At 48.6% G+C, this 19,192-nt stretch overlaps 2 protein-coding genes across 7 annotated transcripts; both read right to left on the bottom strand.

The window, feature by feature from the left end:
- Positions 1–181: 181 nt before the first annotated feature.
- LOC107969275 (nucleoside diphosphate kinase B) lies at positions 182–5,677 on the bottom strand. Of its 4 annotated transcripts, none has more exons than XM_016932570.3 (5): positions 5,428–5,677; positions 4,969–5,098; positions 3,578–3,679; positions 1,871–1,983; positions 182–439 (listed from the first exon to the last, which is right to left on the bottom strand). In XM_016932570.3, the coding sequence occupies exons 2-5, from the start codon at positions 5,092–5,094 to the stop codon at positions 322–324; spliced, it is 459 nt and encodes a 152-aa protein (XP_016788059.1). In that variant the 5' UTR covers positions 5,095–5,098; positions 5,428–5,677; the 3' UTR covers positions 182–321. The 4 variants fall into 4 exon arrangements, with proteins under 4 accessions (XP_016788059.1, XP_016788060.1, XP_016788061.1 ...); XM_016932571.3 differs by having other exon boundaries at positions 5,362–5,504; XM_016932572.3 differs by lacking the exon at positions 1,871–1,983 and having other exon boundaries at positions 5,428–5,560.
- A 4,215-nt stretch (positions 5,678–9,892) lies between these two features.
- NME1 (NME/NM23 nucleoside diphosphate kinase 1) lies at positions 9,893–18,363 on the bottom strand. 3 transcript variants are annotated; one of them, NM_001204511.1, is given in 6 exon segments: positions 10,020–10,198; positions 10,655–10,767; positions 11,875–11,976; positions 16,179–16,308; positions 17,510–17,726; positions 18,288–18,363. In NM_001204511.1, coding segments are annotated over 4 exon segments (459 nt in total). In that variant the 5' UTR covers positions 16,305–16,308; positions 17,510–17,726; positions 18,288–18,363; the 3' UTR covers positions 10,020–10,080.
- Between the last annotated feature and the right edge of the window lie 829 nt (positions 18,364–19,192).

Below are 19,192 nucleotides of genomic sequence, written 5' to 3'. Positions count from 1 at the left end.
GCAGAGGTTGTGGTGAGCCGAGATCGCGCCATTGCACTCCAGCCTGGGCAACAAGAGCGAAACTCCGTCAGGATCAGATCATTCTTTGACAAGCAGGATTTAGATGTAGATAATGCTACTATAGCCAGAGAACCAAGTCACTTCTTTCAGCTCAGTATCAAATAAGCACAAGGAGACAGTGTCCAGCTTCCAAAAGCTTTATTGGCAAATATGCTCTATAAAAGAATGATCAATCCTGTTGCCTCTAAGTCAATGGAATGAAGAGCTGTGTCCAGGGACACACCACGCCATGCTGAAGGAGACTGCTGTTGTGTCCACCTCTTATTCATAGACCCAGTCATGAGCACAAGACTTGTAGTCAACCAGTTCTTCAGGCTTAAACCATAGGCTGATTTCTTTTTCAGCACTTTTTACTGAATCACTGCCATGAATGACGTTCCTAAGAAAGAAAACAATTACAAGTTGCCATGTTTTAAAGTGCAAAAGTCTGTTTAATGGGTACAGCAACGGACAGCCACTCCAGACTCTTTCAGCCAAATTGCCACTTGAAGCAGCAGACCAATTTATACCCCCAAAGCATTTCCTTTTAAAAGCAGCTATACAACTGTAAAAGTGCTTGATTTAAAACATTCCTTGTTTCAACTGTATTATGCTTCCAAGTCTGGCCTCCCCATCAAAAGAGTGCTTGTACCCCAAGATTGCCGAAGACATAAAACACTCCTCCTCAAATTTCGGAAAATACAGTGATACTCAAACCCACTGGAGATCAACATCCCAACTAGATATGATGTGTTCATTATCATAGGCCAGCTCTGCTGCATTTTCTTATAACACTGATTTGCAAAGCCCAACCATGACATAACACTGCTTATTAATAAAAATCCCTTTATCCCACTTCAACCTCACAACTTTGTAAAGGTTTTGAACAGACTGTTTACAGGTGAGGGAATCAAAAGGTTAAGTGACACACCCATGGACAAAGTACTCATGGATGTGGCTAGAATGCTTCCCTTCTCCACACCTAGCATTTTTTGCTGTACCACACAGGAATTACCACATACGGCTCCCTTGTTGTCTTGCTTAAAATTAAGTAACCTAGGGAAGAAGCTATGTGTGAAAGCTTTTTTTTTTTTTTTTTTTTTGGGACGGAGTTTTGTTCTTGTTGCCCAGGCTGGAGTGCAGTGGCGTGATATTAGCTCAACGCAGCCTCCACCTCCCGGGTTCAAGCGATTCTTCTGTCTCAGCCTCCTGAGTAGCTAGGATTACAGGCATGCACCACCATGTCCTAATTTTTTAATTTTAGTAGAGATGGGGTTCATGTTGGCCAGGCTCCAGGCTGGTCTCAAACTCCTGACTTCAGGTGATCCACCCACCTCGGCCTCCCAAAGTGCTGGGATTACAGGCGTAAACCCCTGGCCTGAAAGCTTTTATACAATGATATACCCAGCCTGAAAGTTTTTATACAATGATAATCACCAACTAAAAGTTCAGGCCAAGTGCGGTGGCTCATGTCTGTAATCCCAGCACCTTGGGGGGCCGAGGCAGGCGGATCACCTGAGGTCAGGAGTTTGAAACTAGCCTGGCCAACGTGGTGAAACCATCTCTACTAAAAATACAAAAATTAGCCGGGCGTGGTGGTGTGCACCTGTAATCCCAGCTATTTGGGTGGTTGCGGCAGGAGGATCGCTTGAACCCGGGAGGTGAAGGTTACAGTGAGCAGAGATGGCACCACTGCACTCCAGCTAGGCAGGAGACTCCGTCTCAAGAAAAAAAAAAAGTGCACAGATTCTTCTGAAAGTAGGATAGGCCACGACGTCTGCTTTAAATGGTGTTGCATAAAAGTCATCCACCCTCCTGTCCCCGGACTTACCTGCCAACCTGAATGCAGAAGTCCCCACGAATGGTGCCTGGCTTTGAATCTGCTGGATTGGTCTCCCCAAGCATCACTCGGCCTGTCTTCACCACGTTCAGCCCCTCCCAGACCTCGAAAGTGTGAAAATGGATTTATAATCAGATCTGCCACTCAGGACAGGTAGGGTCTAACATTTACTCCTACCTGACAGGACACATCAATGAGACCGATCAGTGACATGATTATCAGCTAACCCCAGCAGAGAGTAGGGGCCTATATAAAAACTGCATTCCAAAAGTATTGCTAGGATTCAAAGAAAAGTCTGTCCAACTTGGGGACTTCCCAGTTTAGCTGAGACAGAGATAAACAATGTTGCAGAATCCTTATGCAGCCATCAACACAGAAGAACTGGTGAAGAAAGGAGAAAGTGGCCAGTCTGGAATAGGATCAGTGGGAAGGGCATCCCAGAAGACTGCTAGAAGAGGGAAAAGAAAGACTAACATGCTAGGGTAAGGATTCCAGGGAACAGCAGAAGGAAGAAAAAGGCGAACAGGAAATAGATCTACTTTCTCAACAATTTCACTGCCTCCCTATTTTACTCTCTCCTATTTTTTTTTTTTTTTTTTTTGAGACAGAGTCTTGTTCTGTTGCCCAGGCTGGAGTGCAGTGGCTCAGCTCAGTGCAACCTCCTCCTCCCAGGTTCAAGCAATTCTCCCACCTCAGCATCCCGAGTAGCTGGGATTACAGGCACACGCCACCATGCCCAGCTAATTTTTGTATTTTTTTAGTAGAGATGGGGTTTCACCATGTTGGCCAGGCTGGTCTTGAACTCCTGACCTTGTAATGCACCCACCTCGGCCTCCCAAAGTGCTGCGATTACAGGCGTGAGCCACCTCGCCCAGCCACTCTCTCCTCATATTCTCTCCACTCCCAAATGGACATTAGCACCATCCAGAAGAAACTGCTTGTAGTATAGGATTGAGAACTTCTTACATCCTTACCTTTGAATTTTTCATGAGAAAATAGGATAAAGTTTTTTAATCTAGGAAACATTAAGGTCTAAAACACTTGTCAAACAGAAGAAATTGAGTACTCTATTATTTTTTTTGAGATGGAGTCTTGCTGTCGCCCAGGCTGGAGTGCAGTGGCATGATCTCGGCTCACTGCAACCTCCGCCTCCTGAGTTCAAGCGATTCTCGTGCTTCAGCCTCCTGAGTAACTGGGATTAACTCCTGGCCTCAGGTGATCCACCCGCCTCAGCCTTCCAAAGTGCTGGGATTACAGGCATGAGCCACCGAGCCTGGCCCAAAAATTTACCACTCTTGCAGGCAGTGAGATTCTATTTAACCATAGAGACATGTACCTGAAAAAGTCCTTCCCATATCTTTTTTCTTTGTTGAAACAGAGTCTCGCTCTGTTGCCCAGGCTGGAGTGCAGTGGCACGATCTTGGCTCACTGCAACCTCCGCCTCCCAGGTTCAAGCAATTCTCCTACCTCAGCCTCCCAAGTAGCTGAGATTACAGCCGTGCACCACCACACCCAGCTAACATCCTTCCCATTTCTAAGGTCTGATTTGCTTTCTCCTCCCAAGCTCCTAGTTACTCAGTTAAGTACCTTCAGCAGGTTCCATTCATAAAATAAAATTTAGATTAGCTGAGGGAGATGTCTAACAAAGAACACTGAGCACTTTTTCCTCATTTTCTCTCATTCCCCATGAGCACTCACCATGGCCACGACCGGCCCTGAGTTCATGTACTTCACCAGCCCAGGGAAGAATGGTCGGTCTTTCAGGTCAATGTAGTGCTGCTTCAGGTGTTCTTCAGAGGCCTGGCATTGGAGAGGAGGCACCAGTTAGGAGCTAAGCTGGAAAGACTCCAACCCATCCTCTGAACCTCCCATTAGCAAGTCCGGTTTTATATTCTAGCCCACGTTCCTAAGTGGTGTGTGGAAATGTATATATATATACACACATACACACACACATAAGTATTTTTTAAATCCCATCCAAACCATGAAACTAATGCCATTTTAACAGAAAGACTGTTCTTTTTTTGGTGTGTTGTTTTGGTTTGTTTTAGGAGACAGGGTCTCACTATCGTCACCTAGGCTGGAATGCAGTGGCACAATGATGGCTCACTGCAGCCTCAACTTCCAGGGCTCAAGTGATTTTCCTACCTCAGCCTCCCAAGTAGCTGGAACTACAGATGCACTCAACCATGCCCAATTAATTTTTATTTATTTATTTTTTTTTTTTTTTGTAGAGACAGGGGCTTGCTATGTGGCTCAGGCTGATCTCCAACTCCTGGGCTCCACCCACCTCGGCCTCCCAAATTGCTGGGATTATAGGCGTGAGCCCCGCGCCTGGCCAAGACTGTTCTAATCGTAAAGACACCCTCATACTGTCAATGACATTGGGGTTTTGTAAGCCTAAAAAGTAGGTGGTTTGAGGATCTAGATTTAGGGAATTAAATTTTGGCTGCAACTGAAGTACATATGTCAGGTCATCTGCCTGGCAGAGGTCATGTTAAACTCCCCTGGGCTACTCACAATGCCCTTTTAAATATTTCAGATAATAACTGAGAACATTCTCTTCACCGATGAGCCTGGTTGAATTTCAGTACTTAGATTCTTACCCGTAAGTGTAGGGATTCAGATCTGTGCCCCAAATTTAATGTGGAAAATACAGTTACAACCCTATGCTAAAGGAGGAGCACCGCACTGGAACTCGGAGTTTCAGACTAAAGCAAAGGAGATTCCAAGCCTCCATTCTGTGCCTAGGTAGACCCGAGTGGGCAGGCGCAGGGGGTCTGGGGCCCGGGGTTTTTCCGCTCCCTGCTGCCCCCCTGCGGCGGGTGGGCAGGTAGCGGCCCGCGGGAAGGAACCCAGACCCGGAGGGCGAGTCACGCTACCAGCGCTTCACCTTCCCAAGGGCGTCTGTCCCCACCGCCCCGGGAAAGGGTCGGCGGGCCCAAGCCGCCGTGGGCGGGGGCAGAGGGCAAAGGGATTTCGCGGCAGCGAAATGAACTCGGAAAGCAGACGCGGACAAACTGCCGCCGGGAGGGAAAAACACCCGCGAGCCGGCTGCAGCGGGGGAAGGGGAGACGGGGGCGAGTTACCCGGAGGAACTTCATGGCCACGAGGCGGAACCCCTTCTGCTCGAAGCGCTTGATGATCTCGCCCACCAGGCCGCGCTGCACGCCGTCCGGCTTGATGGCGATGAAGGTGCGCTCCAGGTTGGCCATGGTCCTGCGGGGCGAGAGGTGCGGTCAGGGCCCGGGCGCAGGCTCCGGCGGGGCCCGCGGAGGCCACGTGGGCGCCGCCGGGCCCTCCTCCCCCACCACGCGCGGCCGTGGGGACACGTGGCTTCCCGGCCGCTTCCGCCCCGCGCGGGGCCGGCGTCCCTCTGCGGAGCCCGAAGGCCCGCGGGGCGCAAGCTGCAAGGGAATCTCCCGCTCCGACCCCGCGCGGGACCTGCGGGAAATCGGGGGGCGCCCACAGACCGGGCCCACCTGCGGCATCGCAAGCGGAAGAGGGAACGGGAGGAGTCGCCAGGGGATGCGCCCCCACCGCCTTACCGGGAAGCTGGAGGGGCCGGGCGGCGGCGCTGCGCTGGGAGAGCAGAGAGCTGGAGCGACCACCACACCCGGGAGCCGGCGGCGGAGGAGGGGCGCAGGGCGGAGCGCGGGGTGGCCACACCCCGGAGGGCCCAGCCGCCCAACCCGCAGGAACGCCCCACCCGCCCGGCAGGACGCGGCCGGAGAACAGTGTCCACGCCCAGCCGGGGCGCGCCCTCGCCGGGCAGAGATCGAGACGGATCCAGAGACAGGAAGTGATTCCTTCTCCACCTGGACGTCCTATGAGTTCAACTACGCACGTCCCAAATCCCACTCCTCACCTCTCAGTACTTCCCGTGACCCCAAAAGCTGCTACACACACACACACACACACAAAACCTGCTCCTGTGCTCGAGTTCTCTACCCCGGTCAAGGCCATCTGCTGCTTTCACCATCCGCCCGAGCACCGGCATTAACTTTGACTTGGCTCTCCCTCCCCGTCGTGCACCCACGGTCCTTATCCTCCCTACCTCTGAAATCCAGCCTTCCCTCCCCTCTGCTTGAGCCCTGGTTAAGCCTCGGCCTCCCAAGGGGCCTCGATCTCACCTCTCCGCGCAAACCGGGAGCTTTGCTCAGCACCTCAAACGGCCATCTGGTCCTGCCTCTGCCCTGCCTTGATGACTACCCCGCCTACAGGATGGCGTTCAGACTCCTTAGCGGGATGCTCTTCTCGCAGGATGCCCTGCTCCCTGGCTGCCGCCTCCCCACCTACATTTCCAGCCCCAATCAGCCGCCCCACTCCCACCCTGACATGGAGATCCCTGCCCACCTGGCACTAAAGTGCGGTCGAGTTTTCCAGTTCACCCTGAGGTGCGCCCCTGGACCCTGAGGAAAGTCTAGACCCTGTCATAGAGATCAGGCCTGTCATCGACCTGTAGACACTTCCTACTTGCAGTGTCCCTGGCAAACAAGCTCCCTTTGGTGATGCCCAGCTTCCCTGGGGTGGTCACGAGCCCCTCCTCTCAGCGCCTGCAGCACTGACTGACAGCCGCACAGCAGTGGTACTGCCCTGAGATGGTGAGAGCCCGCTTGCTTCCCCTCAGGACTCTGAGCTGACCACAGCAATCATGCCATCACCCTAGTGCCCCTAGCACTGCGCTGATCACCTGTCACTGGCCAAATGGATGACAACCTGGCCTCTGTTATACTTTATCGGCTTTCCAAACTTCTAGTTACAGAGCATTAGCCCACCAGACATTGACAATGACTGTCATGTACCCTCATCTGGGGGCACTGTTATTTTTTGGCTTCGATCTGAAGCACACTCTCATTTGGATTACCAAATGTCAACTGTGAAAACAGGTCTCGAAATTGCATGGACTTTTCTCTGTCCAGGGGAGAGCTATCTGCTCCCCTTGGTCAGGTCACTGATGGCTACTCAGGGTACAGTCAGGACCACCCCTCTGCTTTCACCTCTTCTTTCCTTCCTGGGAAGACTGTCCTTAACTGGGGAGGCTGTAACCCTCCAGCTTCACTACCCACATGTTCATTCCCCAAGTCCTGGTATGCTCATCTCACGCCCCAAAACAAACAGGCCATGCTTTGTGTAAAATATTAATAGAAATTCAGGCTGGATGCGGTAGCTTACGCCTGTAATCACAGCACTTTGAGAGGCCGAGGCGGGTGGATCACGAGGTCAGGAGTTCGAGACAAGCCTGACCAATGTGGTGAAACCCCGTCCCCAAGAAAAATACAAAAATTAGCCGGGCGTAGTGGCGCGTGCCTGTAATCCCAGCTACTCAGGAGGCTGAGGCAGGAGAATCGCTTGAACCCGGGAAGCAGAGGTTGCAGTGAGCTGAGATCGTGCCACTGCACTCCAGCCTGGGCAACAGAGTGAGATTCCATCTCAAAAAAAAAAAAAAAAAAAAAAAGGGCCGGGCGCAGTGGCTCACACCTGTAATCCCAGCACTTTGGGAGGCCGAGGTGGGCAGATCACAAGGTCAGGAGATCGAGACCATCCTGGCTAACACAGTGAAACCCAGTGTCTACTAAAAATACAAAAAAATTAGCTGGGCATGGTGGCGGGCACCTGTAGTCCCAGCTACTCAGGAGGCTGAGGCAGGAGAATGGCGTGAACCCGGGAGGCAGAGCTTGCAGTGAGCCAAGATTGCACCACTGCATTCCCGCCTGGGTGACAGAGCAAGACTCTGTCTCAAAAAAAAAAAAAAAAAAAAATTAAATTAAATTTAAAAAAAAAATTCATCTCGCCCTCATCTGTCTGTAAAGGCAGCCCACCCCAACTACCCTCTTCTCCCCCATCCTGAGAAGTCTCTTCCCCTCTATTGCCTCTACCGAAGCCAGATGAAAAGGAAAGATAAGAAAAACCCTCAGGTGGCCAGTCACAGTGGCTCACGCCTGTAATCCCAGCACTTTGGGAGCCTGAGGCAGGTGGATCATCTGAGGTGAGAAGTTCGAGACCAGCCTGGCCAACATGGTGAAAACCTGTCTCTACTAAAAATACAAAAAATAGCCAGGAGTGGTGGCACACACCTGTAATCCCAGCTACTCAGGAGGCTGAGACAGGAGAATCGCTTGAACCCGGGAGGCGGAGGTTGCAGTTAGCCGAGATCGCGCCATTATACTCCAGCCTGGGCGACAAGAGCGAGACTTTGTCTCAAAAAAAAAAAGGAAAAAGAAAAAAGAAAAACCCTCAGGGTGGGCGCAGTGGCTCACGCCTATAATCTCAGCACTTTGGGAGGCCCAGGCAGGCAGATCGCTTGAGCCCAGCAGTTGGAGACCAGCCTGGGAAACATGATGAAACCCCATCTCTACAGAAAATACAAAAATTAGTTGGGCATGGTGGCACGTGCCTGTAGCCCCAGTTACTCAGAAGGCTAAGATAGGAGATCACTTGGGCCCAGAGAGGTTGAGGCTGCAGTGAGCTGCTGTCATCACACCACTGCACTCCATCCTAGGCGACAGAGCAAGACCCTATCTCAAAAGCAAAAAAAAAATTCCAATTTCTCTTTCAGCTAGATGCAGCCGTATGACTAAGTTCTAGCCAGTGGGATGTGAGAGGAAGTGAAGGTTGTAATTCAGAGTTGTCTCTTTAAAAGGGATACTTCTTCCACTTTCCTTCCCAACTTGCAGGAAGGGACATGGGGTGGTAATCCAAGTAGGACTGATTAGAAGGAACCAGGTGTGTGTAGACCACCTTAAAGATCAGAGCCTTACCACTATCACCACCCCTACTGAGCAGCTAGGGCTTTTTCTTTTTTGAAGACAGGTCTCACTCTGTCACCCAGGCTGAAGTGCAGAGGCGGGATCACAGCTCACTGCTCCAACCTCTGGGGCTCAAGCAATCCTCCTACCTCAGCCTCCTGAGTAGCTAGGACTACAGGAATGTGCCACCACACCCGACTAATTTTTAATGTTTGGCAGAGATGAGGTCTCACTCTGTTCCCCAGGCTGGTCTCAAACTCCTGGGCTCAAGCAATCCTCTTGCCTTGGCCTCCCAAAGTGCTGTGATTATAGGCATGAGCCACTGCACCCGACCACACTTGAACTTTCAAATGAAAGAGAAGTACATTTCTATCTTGTCTCCATTAAAGCAACCAAATCAATATCCTAACAAATCAAAGCTACTTACAAGACCTCCTGCTTCATTTGAGGCCATCCCAGGGACTCAGGCTTACTATCTACCTAGCTTTTCTGATTTTTGGAGGAATTACAACTTCCCACACTCCCCCATTCACTGAATCCCCAAGAGCTTCTCAAGAACAGGATGGATATGTTTTTATTTAACAGATGTCTCACTCTGTCACCCAGGCTGAAGTACAGTAGCATGATCATGGTTCACTGCAGCCTTGGACTCCTGGGCACAATCCTCCTGCCTATGCCTTCCCAATAGCTAGGACTAGAGGTGCACAGCACCAGCGCTAATTTTTTTTTTTTTTTTTTTTTTTTTGTAAAGACAGTGTCTTGCTATGTTGCCCACCCTGGACTTGAACTTCTGGCCTCTAGCGATTCTCCTCCTCAGCCTCCTGAATAGCTGGGATTAAAGGCATGAGCCATCGTACCCAGCCTAATTTTTCTTTTTTTTTTTTTTAGTGAGACAGGGTCTTGCTATGTTACCCAGGCTGGTCTCCCACCTCAGCCTCCCAAGTAGCTGGTATCACAAGCACAAGCCAGCACACCCAGCCCTCATGTTTTCTTTCATTTCTGATGAATCCTCTGCACATAGTCCAGTCTTGGCCACGTAGCACATGCTCCATAGATGCCTGTTGAATAGCTCAGTGCCAAGAGTGGAAGGGATGCAGGGGTTAAGAAGGGCAGGCAAAGAATGCCTGTGTGTATGTGAGATCTCAATATAAATCATTTTTATAGTATTTACACTCTCCATTAGGTCAGGTTATTCAGTGTACATGAAAAGAAGGAAAAAAAAGCAATACAACAATATGAAGTAACCAACTCAATGAATCCTATGTTGGGAGGAAGCATTTTAATCAGATGGTAGGGGATGGTAACACTGTACAGGGAGCACTCACAGCTCCAAGAGCTTCCCTCCAAATTATGATGAAGTTCCTGTAAATAACTAGATTTCCTACAGCCTGGTCCTCTGCCCATGGGAAGGAGGGGAAATGGATGTGAAAAGCAATGTGGTCTGCCCTCCTGTCATTCATAGATCCAGTTCTGAGCACAGCTCATGTAATCTACCAGTTCCTCAGGGTGAAACCACAAGCCGATCTCCTTCTCTGCACTCTCCACAGAATCACTGCCATGTATAATGTTCCTGGGTGGAGAAAGAGAGAGTCACATGACCAAGACCAGAAGATTAAAATGCGCCCATTGCCAGAAATCTACAGCCACAGCAGCATAAAAGCTGAAGCTCCATGGACATTAGACCATGTTAAAAGAAAAAGCCTACAACGGCCATTCACGTAAGGGTGAAAAATGCCCTCCCCACATCCAGCCCTCCCGGCCATGCTGGTGCAAACAGTGAGAGCCTTCAGGAAAGACTGTGGCCAGCAAAGTGTGTTGTACCAGGTTCTACACTTCGTGTAACAGAGGTACGACTAAGTGATGTTAACAACCAAAGCCAAATGCCAACTTAAGAGGGAGGAAAACAATAAACTCCGATAAAATCAACCTGCATATGGTATCATGTCTACCTCCAGCCTCGGAAACCCAAATCCTTGTGGCAACTAAATCAGATTTTGGAAAAGGGGGAAAAATACCAAAATCTCACCTGCCAACTTGTATGCAGAAGTCTCCACGGATGGTCCCAGGCTTGGAGTCTGCAGGGTTGGTCTCCCCGAGCATGACTCGGCCCGTCTTCACCACATTCAGCCCCTCCCAGACCTCCAAGGACAGAAGAAGATATGGTCAAAGAAGAAAACCAACCACAGCAGAAAATCTGGCAACTATTAATTCAAAAAAGGAAAAATAAAAAGGCCCCTTAAGATTATATTCATTCACTGAACAAATGTTTATAGAGTATCCACTTATTCCAGCACTGAGGATCCTGGTCTCCCTGCCCTCATGCTTGCCTTTCTACAATGTATTCTCCATACAGCAACCAGAGCAGCCTCCTTAAAATGCCAAGTGTGGGCAGGGCGCAGTGGCTCACGCCTGTAATCCCAGCCCTTTGGGAGGCTGAGGGGAGTGGATCACAAGGTCAGGAGATCGAGACCATCCTGGCTAACATGGTGAAAACCCTGTCTCTACTAAAAATAAGAAAAGATTAGCTGGGCGTGGTGGCGGGCGCCTGTAGTCCCAGCTACTCAGGAGGCTGAGGCAGGAGAATGGCGTGAACCCGGGAGGTGGAGCTTGCGGTGAGACGAGATGGCACCACTGCACTCCAGCCTGGGCGACAGAGCAAGACTCCGTCTCAAAAAAAAAAAAAAAAAAAAAAAAGCCAAGTGTGAAGTGTCCCATAGCTTCCCAGCACTCAGGAAGTATATGGTCAATACACCCCTAAGAGAGGAGGCCCCTGCCCATGCCTCTGAACTCTTCACCTCCCAACTTCCCTCCCACCCATCAGGCTTCAGGCATTTCAACTCTCCTCCCGTACTTTAAAAAGCCAAGCTCATTCCCACCCTGGGACCTTTGCACATGCTGTTTGCTTGGCTGGAAATGTTTTTCACTGTGATTCTGTACATGGCTGGCTGCTTCTTGTCATTCAGATCGCTGCTTCTTGTCATTCAGATCACAGCTTAAAAATTGCGTTCTTTGATCACCCAATCTAAAGTGATCATTTGCTACTCCTATTCATTTCTGGGCATATTTCATTTCTGGCCATATCACTAACCTATTTCATTTCTGAAGCCTATCACTAACCATTAGCTGATATATGAAAACAGGTATCTATTTGGTCTCATTCATGACTGTATCCCCAGTGTCTAGAAGAGAGCCTAGCGCAGATGACAAGCAATGCATACTTGGAGTATCCCACACAGGCACACTCACCATGGCAACTACGGGCCCTGAGTGCATGTATTTCACCAGGCCGGCAAAGAATGGACGGTCCTTCAGGTCAACGTAGTGTTCCTTGAGAAGATCTTCGGAAGCCTATTCAACAGGACAGAGAATGAGAATAACCCCCAAACCATCTAAGAACATATAATCCATTTAATTTCCCCTCACCCACCCTGCTATGTAAAACATGAGCGGTTGGGCTCACTGATTCTGTTATAACCCAATTCATTCTCCACACTGGAAGGGAGCAGTGACAGGACTAAATGTACTTCTCCAATTTTATATCAGTTGTCTCCCTATTGGCACTGACTGATAATAAAACCACAGAACATTAAAATTAAATCCAGCTATCTCATTAAAAAAAAAAAATCAAACTCCTAGGCTCAAGTGATCCTCCTGCTTCAGACTCCCGAGTAGGTAGGACTGTAGACACACACTACCAGACTTGGCTAATTTTATTTATTTGTTTATTTATTTTGAGACAGAGTCTCCCTCTGTCACCCAGGCTGGAGTGCAGTGGCGTGATCCTGACTTACTGCAACCTCCACCTCCTGGGTTCAAGTGATTCTCCTGCCTCAGCCTCCCAAGTAGCTGGGATTACAGGTGGCCGCCATCATGCCTGGCCAATTTTTGTATTTTTAGTAGAAACAGGGTTTCGCCATGTTGGCCAGGCTGGTCTCAGGTGACCGCAGGTGATCTGCCTGCCTTGGCCTCCCAAAGGGCCGGGACTACGGGCGTAAGCCACCGCGCCCAGCCATACCTGGCTAATTTTAAAAAATTATTTGTAGAGATAGGGTCTCACTATGTTGCCCAGGCTGGTCTCAAACTCCTGGACTCAAGTGATCCTCCAGCCTCCGCCTCCCAAAATGGTGGGCTTACAGGCGTGACCCACCATGCCTGGCCCTCAACTATCTCATTTTAGACAGGAAAATCAACAATACAATAAATTTCCATTCCCAGAGCAAACCCCAAATAAAATGTTAGAAGGACACCAGGAAGCAAGTCTTGGCATTTAATGAGCAGCAAACTAAACCAGGCCATTACCCAGGGATGCTTCACGTTTATTCAGAGGATAAAAGCCCAGCGTGATGACCATGTGATTACCAAAGGTATCTGCAAACCACCCAAAAGTGCATGATATCTAGTAATAAATAATTTTGCTGAAAAATGAATTAGAACTTCTCATACTGCAAGGCTAATATGTGGGAACGAATCAAGTTAGCTAGAGAACAAACCATCTGCTTAGCAGTTTCAACTCAGTTTGGCTGTGTTCTCTCTTGTACTGCATATATGCTTGTTAAAATCTAACAGGGTCCCATGGTTTTTCCAGCTCTGTGGTACTGCACTGTATGATGCATATCACACACATTAGAGACACACACAAATGTGGAGACTGGCTGCCCAAAAGCCCCATCATTCAGCCACCAGTTATCATCACTTGCCAAAGTAAAATTATATGGCCATATAATCATTCCGTGGTAGGGATCCAATCCTCGCCCTGTCCTTTCCTATCCAAATGGAAGACTTTTGTTGTGGAAGTCTCCTAACAGACCCTGAGGTGACCTTCCCTTATCAGAATACTTTTTTAATTCTACTAATTGGTTCCAATTATCTTTTTGTTGGTTTTGTTGTTTGTTTTGAGACAGGGTCTTTCTGTCACCCAGGCTGGAGTGCAATGGCATGATCATAGCTCACTGCGGCCTCAAACTCCCAGGCTCAAGCAATCCTCTTGCCTCAGATTCTCAGTAGCTAGGACTACAGGTGTGCACCACTACACCCGGCTAATTATCTTTTTTTGAGACAGGGTCTTGCTCTGTTACCCAGGCTGGAGTGCAGTGGCTCGATCTCCGCTCACTGCAACCTCCACCTCCCAAGTTCAAGCCATCCTCTCGCCTCAGCCTCCCTGGTAGCTGGGACTACAGGCATGCGCCATCACACCCAGCTAAATTTTGTATTTTTAGTAGAGACGGGGTTTCACCACGTTGGCCAGGCTGGTCTTCATCTCCTGACCTCAGATGATCCACCCACCTTGACCTCCCAAAATGCTGGGATTACAGGTGTGAGCCACCACGCCAGGCCCTAACTGATTATCTTTAGTCTGCAAAACAGATCACGGGCTTTTTTTAAGGGCTTGGGGGTTGGGAACCTCAAGTTCTCCCTTGCTTCCTGCCTCCACACCAGATTTAAATGCCCCTTTAGAGTCATGGCAGCTATCCTTCCGTCCATTCTTCACCAAACCCATCTGTCCTTAATAGGAAATTCAATGTAAAGGAGAAAGTATCTGCACTCAGGCGTCAGAGAGACTCAAGTTAAAATTCCAGTGGCATCACTGTATGCTATCAGGCACATCACTGAACCTCTCCAAGCCTTAGGTTGCTCATCACTAACAACCACGAGAACAGGAGTAAGTACTTCTCAAGGCTGGCATGAAGACTAAATCAGAAAACACATGTGCCCAGCATATGGTAAATGCCTGATCAACAACACATCCATTTCATGTTACCTTCTGCTGTGATCTGAATGTGTCCCCCAAAGTTCGTATGTTGGAAATTTAATCCTCGATGCAACAATGTTGGGAGGTGAGGCCTAATGGGAGGTGTTTAGGTCATGAGGGCTTCACCCTCATGAACAGATTAATGTCTTATCTCAGGAGTGGGTTTGTTATAAAATCATCATCAGCCCCCTCTTGCTCTCTCTCACTCTTGCACTCTCTTGCCATTCCATTCTGTCATGGGATGATACAGCAAGAAAACCTTCATTAGATGCCAGCTCCTTGACCTTGGACACCATATTCTCCTCTCAGCATGAACATCAGTCTACCCTCTTTTACATTAAAGCAGTTTTTCTTTTCTTTTTTTTTGGAGACGGAGCCTCCCAAAGTGCTGGGATGACAGGCGAGTCACTGTGCCAGCCCTAAAGCAGTTTTTCTAAAATATCACATAGGAAGTAAATTGCAAGTCAAACTAAATTTTAAAATGCACTGGAAGGGTCCAAAATTGATTCCCTTTTAGAAAACATACTATCCCCTATTTGATTTGAGAATTGGAATTCTTTTTTTTTTTTTTTTTTTTTTTTTTTTTGAGACAGAGTCTCCCTCCCTCTGTTGCCCAGGCTGCAGTGTGGTGCAATATCGGCTCACTGAAACCTCCGCCTCCTGGGTTCAAAAGCAATTCTTTTTTTTGGAGATGGAGTTTTGCTCTTGTTGCACAGGCTGGAGTGCAATGATGCGATCTCGGTCACTGCAACCTCCACCTCCCCATTTCAAGCGATTCTCCTGTCTCAGCCTCCCGAGTAGCTGGGATTACAGGCGCATGCCACCACGCCTGGCTAATTTTTGTATTTTTAGTAGAGACGGGGTTTCATCATATTGGTCAGGCTGTCTCGAACTCCTGACCTCAGGTGATCCGCCCGCCTCAGCCTCCCAAAATGCTAGGATTACAGGTATGAGCCACCGCACCTGGCTGGTTCAAGCAATTCTTATGTCTCAGCCTGCCGAATAGCTGGGATTACAGGCACCCACCCTGATGCCCGGCTAATTTTTGTATTTTTAGTAGAGACGGGGTTTCGCAATGTTGGCCAGGCTGGTCTTGAACTCCTGACCTCAAGTGACCAGCCCGCCTTGGCTTCCCAAAGTGCTGGGATTACAGGCATGAGCCACTACGCCCCACCCAGCCGAGAATTTGGATTATCTCTAGAATTTGTTTGAAGAAGGGTTATTGGTCAGTCAATCCTTTGCATTTATCAAAAGATTGCTTTGTAAGTAGCTTGCAGGTACGTCTGCTCTCTGCTATTTCAGAAGAACCTCCCCAAAACCAAAACCATAGTTTTCCTCCACAAGCTCCTATGATACGTAATATATGCTAAATAATAAGCATTTATTAGTGTCTAGTAATTGATGATGGAAAGACTTTCTTGCTAAAAAAAACAACCTGTCTCAAAGGGGGAAAAAAATCTCTCTAAAATTATCTGCTCAGGAAGCTCAAGACCAAGAACTCAAACATGCTCAGCTCTCAGTCAGAAATTACAGAGATGCAGTCATATGTGGAACTCTGCACTGCTTTCCCCGTAGCAATGCACCTCCTATTACAGAGACTATTTTGGAAAATCCTAAATAACTTGGTTTGTTCCAAGATGTAGCCAAACGCTAGGGCACTGAGGAGTTTCCAGGTCTCAAGACACTTGTGTTCACTCTACCGTGGAGAACTTTAAATAAGAAAGACGGGGAGAAACAGGTTAATCACAGTGTTCTCCTATACTATGAAGGAATCAAAATGGGAACAATGAAGTCCACTTACTTGCATGAATTTCAGACCAACAAGGCGGAATCCTTTCTGCTCAAAACGCTTGATAATCTCTCCCACAAGACCCCGCTGGACCCCATCTGGTTTGATCGCAATGAAGGTACGCTCACAGTTGGCCATGGTCCTGGGGATAGGCAGGTAGAGGAATGAAACAGCAGTGAATCACTTGCCTACATCGTCATCCGTCTCAAGCGGATTATACCATAAAGCTGGTTTAAATCTGTCGGGTCAGCTCCAGGTCTCCCTCTGGTAAAAACCCAATTCCTCCCCAGTCCCCTGATCTATGAACTAATATGTCAATGTGGGAAAGGATCCAAAAGCAAGGACTATAATTTCTATCCCATTTGATTTATTTTATTTTCATTTGTTTTGGTTTTTGTGGGGTTTTTTTAGAGATGGGGTTTCGCTATGTTGCCCACGCTGGTCTCGAACTCCTGTCCTCAAGTGATCTGCCCACCTCGGCCTACCAAAGTGCTGGGATTATGGCCATGAGCCACCACACCCAGCCCCATTTGACTTTTTTTTTTTGGTATGGAGTCTTGCTCTTTCGCCCAGGATGGAGTGCAGTGGTGCGACCTTGGCTCACTGCAACCTCCACTTCCCAGGCAAGCAATTCTCCTACCTCAACCTCCCAAATAGCTGGGACTACAGGCGCGTGCCACCACACCCAGCTAATTTCTGTATTTTTTTTTAGTAGAGATGGGGTTTCACCATGTTGGCCAGGCTGGTCTCCAACTCCTGACCTCAAGTAATCCGCCCACCTCAGCCTCCCAAAGTGCTGGGATTAAAGGCGTGAGCCCCATGAGCCTGGCCACCATTTGATTTAATAAGCTTCTTTTAAACATTTACTGTGTACCAAACACTGTGGTGGAACTAGGATACAGGATGTTAAAAACAAGGCACTATCTTTCTCAATAATCAAGCTTGGGAGAAACTACACTGATGAAAAGTTTTACTAATGTGAAAGTGATGTCCGGTACAAAGCAGTGAGAAATAATAGTTTGACTTAATGCCACAGCCATAGCATTAGGGGTTTTAGAGAATATATCTTTACAACCCCCTTCATTTTACAAATGAGGAAACAGGACCACAGCACCAGAATGAAGGCCAAAACCCAGAATTCCCAACCCATTAATCCATTCTTGTAATGTTATGCTACACTTTACAATGCAAAGAATATTTTGACTAGCCAATAAACGGTGGGGTGTGGGAGAACTACAGACATTAGGAATATCTGATACGGGACATCATACTGAAAGGAAGCCTAGAGAGTACCTATTCCGTCCAGATCCCTCATTTTACAGAAGACTGCGCTCATGACCTACCCTGTATCACAGCTTGAGATAGGAGGCCCCTCGCCTTGAAAGACGATCCCTAAAGTAGACAGTAGCACCACCTCTTGGCCCCATCTTCCTGTCCTTTAGTTAACCTCTTCTTACAGCATCTTAGCACTGTAGTCCAATTTTCTGTTTGTGTGTCTGCCTCCCCTGCACACCAGGCTGATTTACTCCTGTGTAGGTCTATGGTACCTAGCCACAGGGCCTAGCAGTCAATAGGAGCAAAGAAAATCATTTATCATCATTCTGCAACTTCCAAAAAAAAAAAAAAAAAAGAGACAAAGCCCAAAGACTGCGGAGAATCGCCCGATGGGGTGCGGGGCAAGCATAAATTGTCCAGGAGAAAACAGGACTAAAGCGCCAGAAATAGACCCTAAAAATGTCCCTCCACATCGGTCCCGGTGACACAACAGTAAGCACTCAGTGCTTGCCGAATGAATGACACACACACCCGTCATTTATTCAGCAAGCACTTACAGAGCGCCAACTCCGTGCCCGGCACTGCTCTCGACAGACATAAATAAGGCACAGCCCTGTCGTCGCGGCCTGACGAGAAAGGCGGCCACCGACAAAGGCGAGTCCACGTGGCGTGGGACGTGCGCCGACCGGTCTGCACTTGTCCACAGGCGCTCCCTGCCCCTCCTCCCATCCGATCCTCCTCGCCGCCTCTTAGAGCTGAACTCATCTCTTCACTAACTCCTCACCTAACCCACTCCCGCATCTACACTCCTTTCTTTTTCCTCTCAGGATCCCGAACACCTCTTACCCTTCCAGCTGCTTAGGTGTGAACTCCGGCTGCAGCCGCCAGCACCCGAAACGCGCCCGGGACCCACGTGGTTCGCAGCACTTGCACGCACGGAACGCTTCTGCGCAGATCCGCTGCCGGAGAGCCCATTTTGTAGAACACCGCTCGCCCACGCTTCCTCTTGGGAGTAGGCAGTCATTCTAGGGAACAACTTTCTGCAGTTTAACTTCCGGCGCTAGCTTTTTCAGACCTTTCCGGTTAGCTGCTTGCTTTCTTCCCTCCACCCCCGGGTTCTCTGAGTCACTTCCTTCGTTCGCGAGCAAATTGGCTTCCCGAGAGGTGGCGCTCACACGTTGCGTGAAGTCCAAAGAGTGCCTGACCTAGAAGACTTTTCGCTCCCGCTTTGTGTTTATTCACCTTTTCTAGCCTGTCAAGCAAAAAATTTTGAGTACCTACTATGTGGACGCATTATTCTAGGCCCTAGGGATACAACAGTATGCTCTCTTGGAGCTTCTGGGAGGGATGGGAGTATAGGAAAACAAGAAGCAAATAAGCAAATTAATATGTAATGGATCGCATTTTGTAAGTGCTGTGAAGAAAAGGCCAGAGAAATCTCTGAGGAAGTGATAATAGAATAGACCTGCATGAAGTGAGGGAGCCAGCCCAGTGATTCTTCGAGAGCCAAGTATTACGGTGGACATCGAGTGGTGGAAAATGCCGTTAGAATAGAGCCAAATCTTATGTTGTGAGATGCCAATACAGATTTTGCACAAGGCATGACATCATCACTAACAAACGTTTTCAAAAAAACATTCCCACTGCTCTAAGGGGAAATGAACGGGGGAAAGGTACAAAAATGGAATCAGGAGCCGTTTCAACAAATGATGCTGGAGCAATTGGACGAATATAGACCCAAAGAACCTCAA

This window comes from Pan troglodytes, chromosome 19 (assembly GCF_028858775.2).
Source record: "Pan troglodytes isolate AG18354 chromosome 19, NHGRI_mPanTro3-v2.0_pri, whole genome shotgun sequence".
Lineage (NCBI taxonomy): Eukaryota > Metazoa > Chordata > Mammalia > Primates > Hominidae > Pan > Pan troglodytes.
The sequence above is the reverse complement of the archived record's forward strand: the minus strand, read 5'-3'. Positions and strand labels throughout refer to the sequence as shown.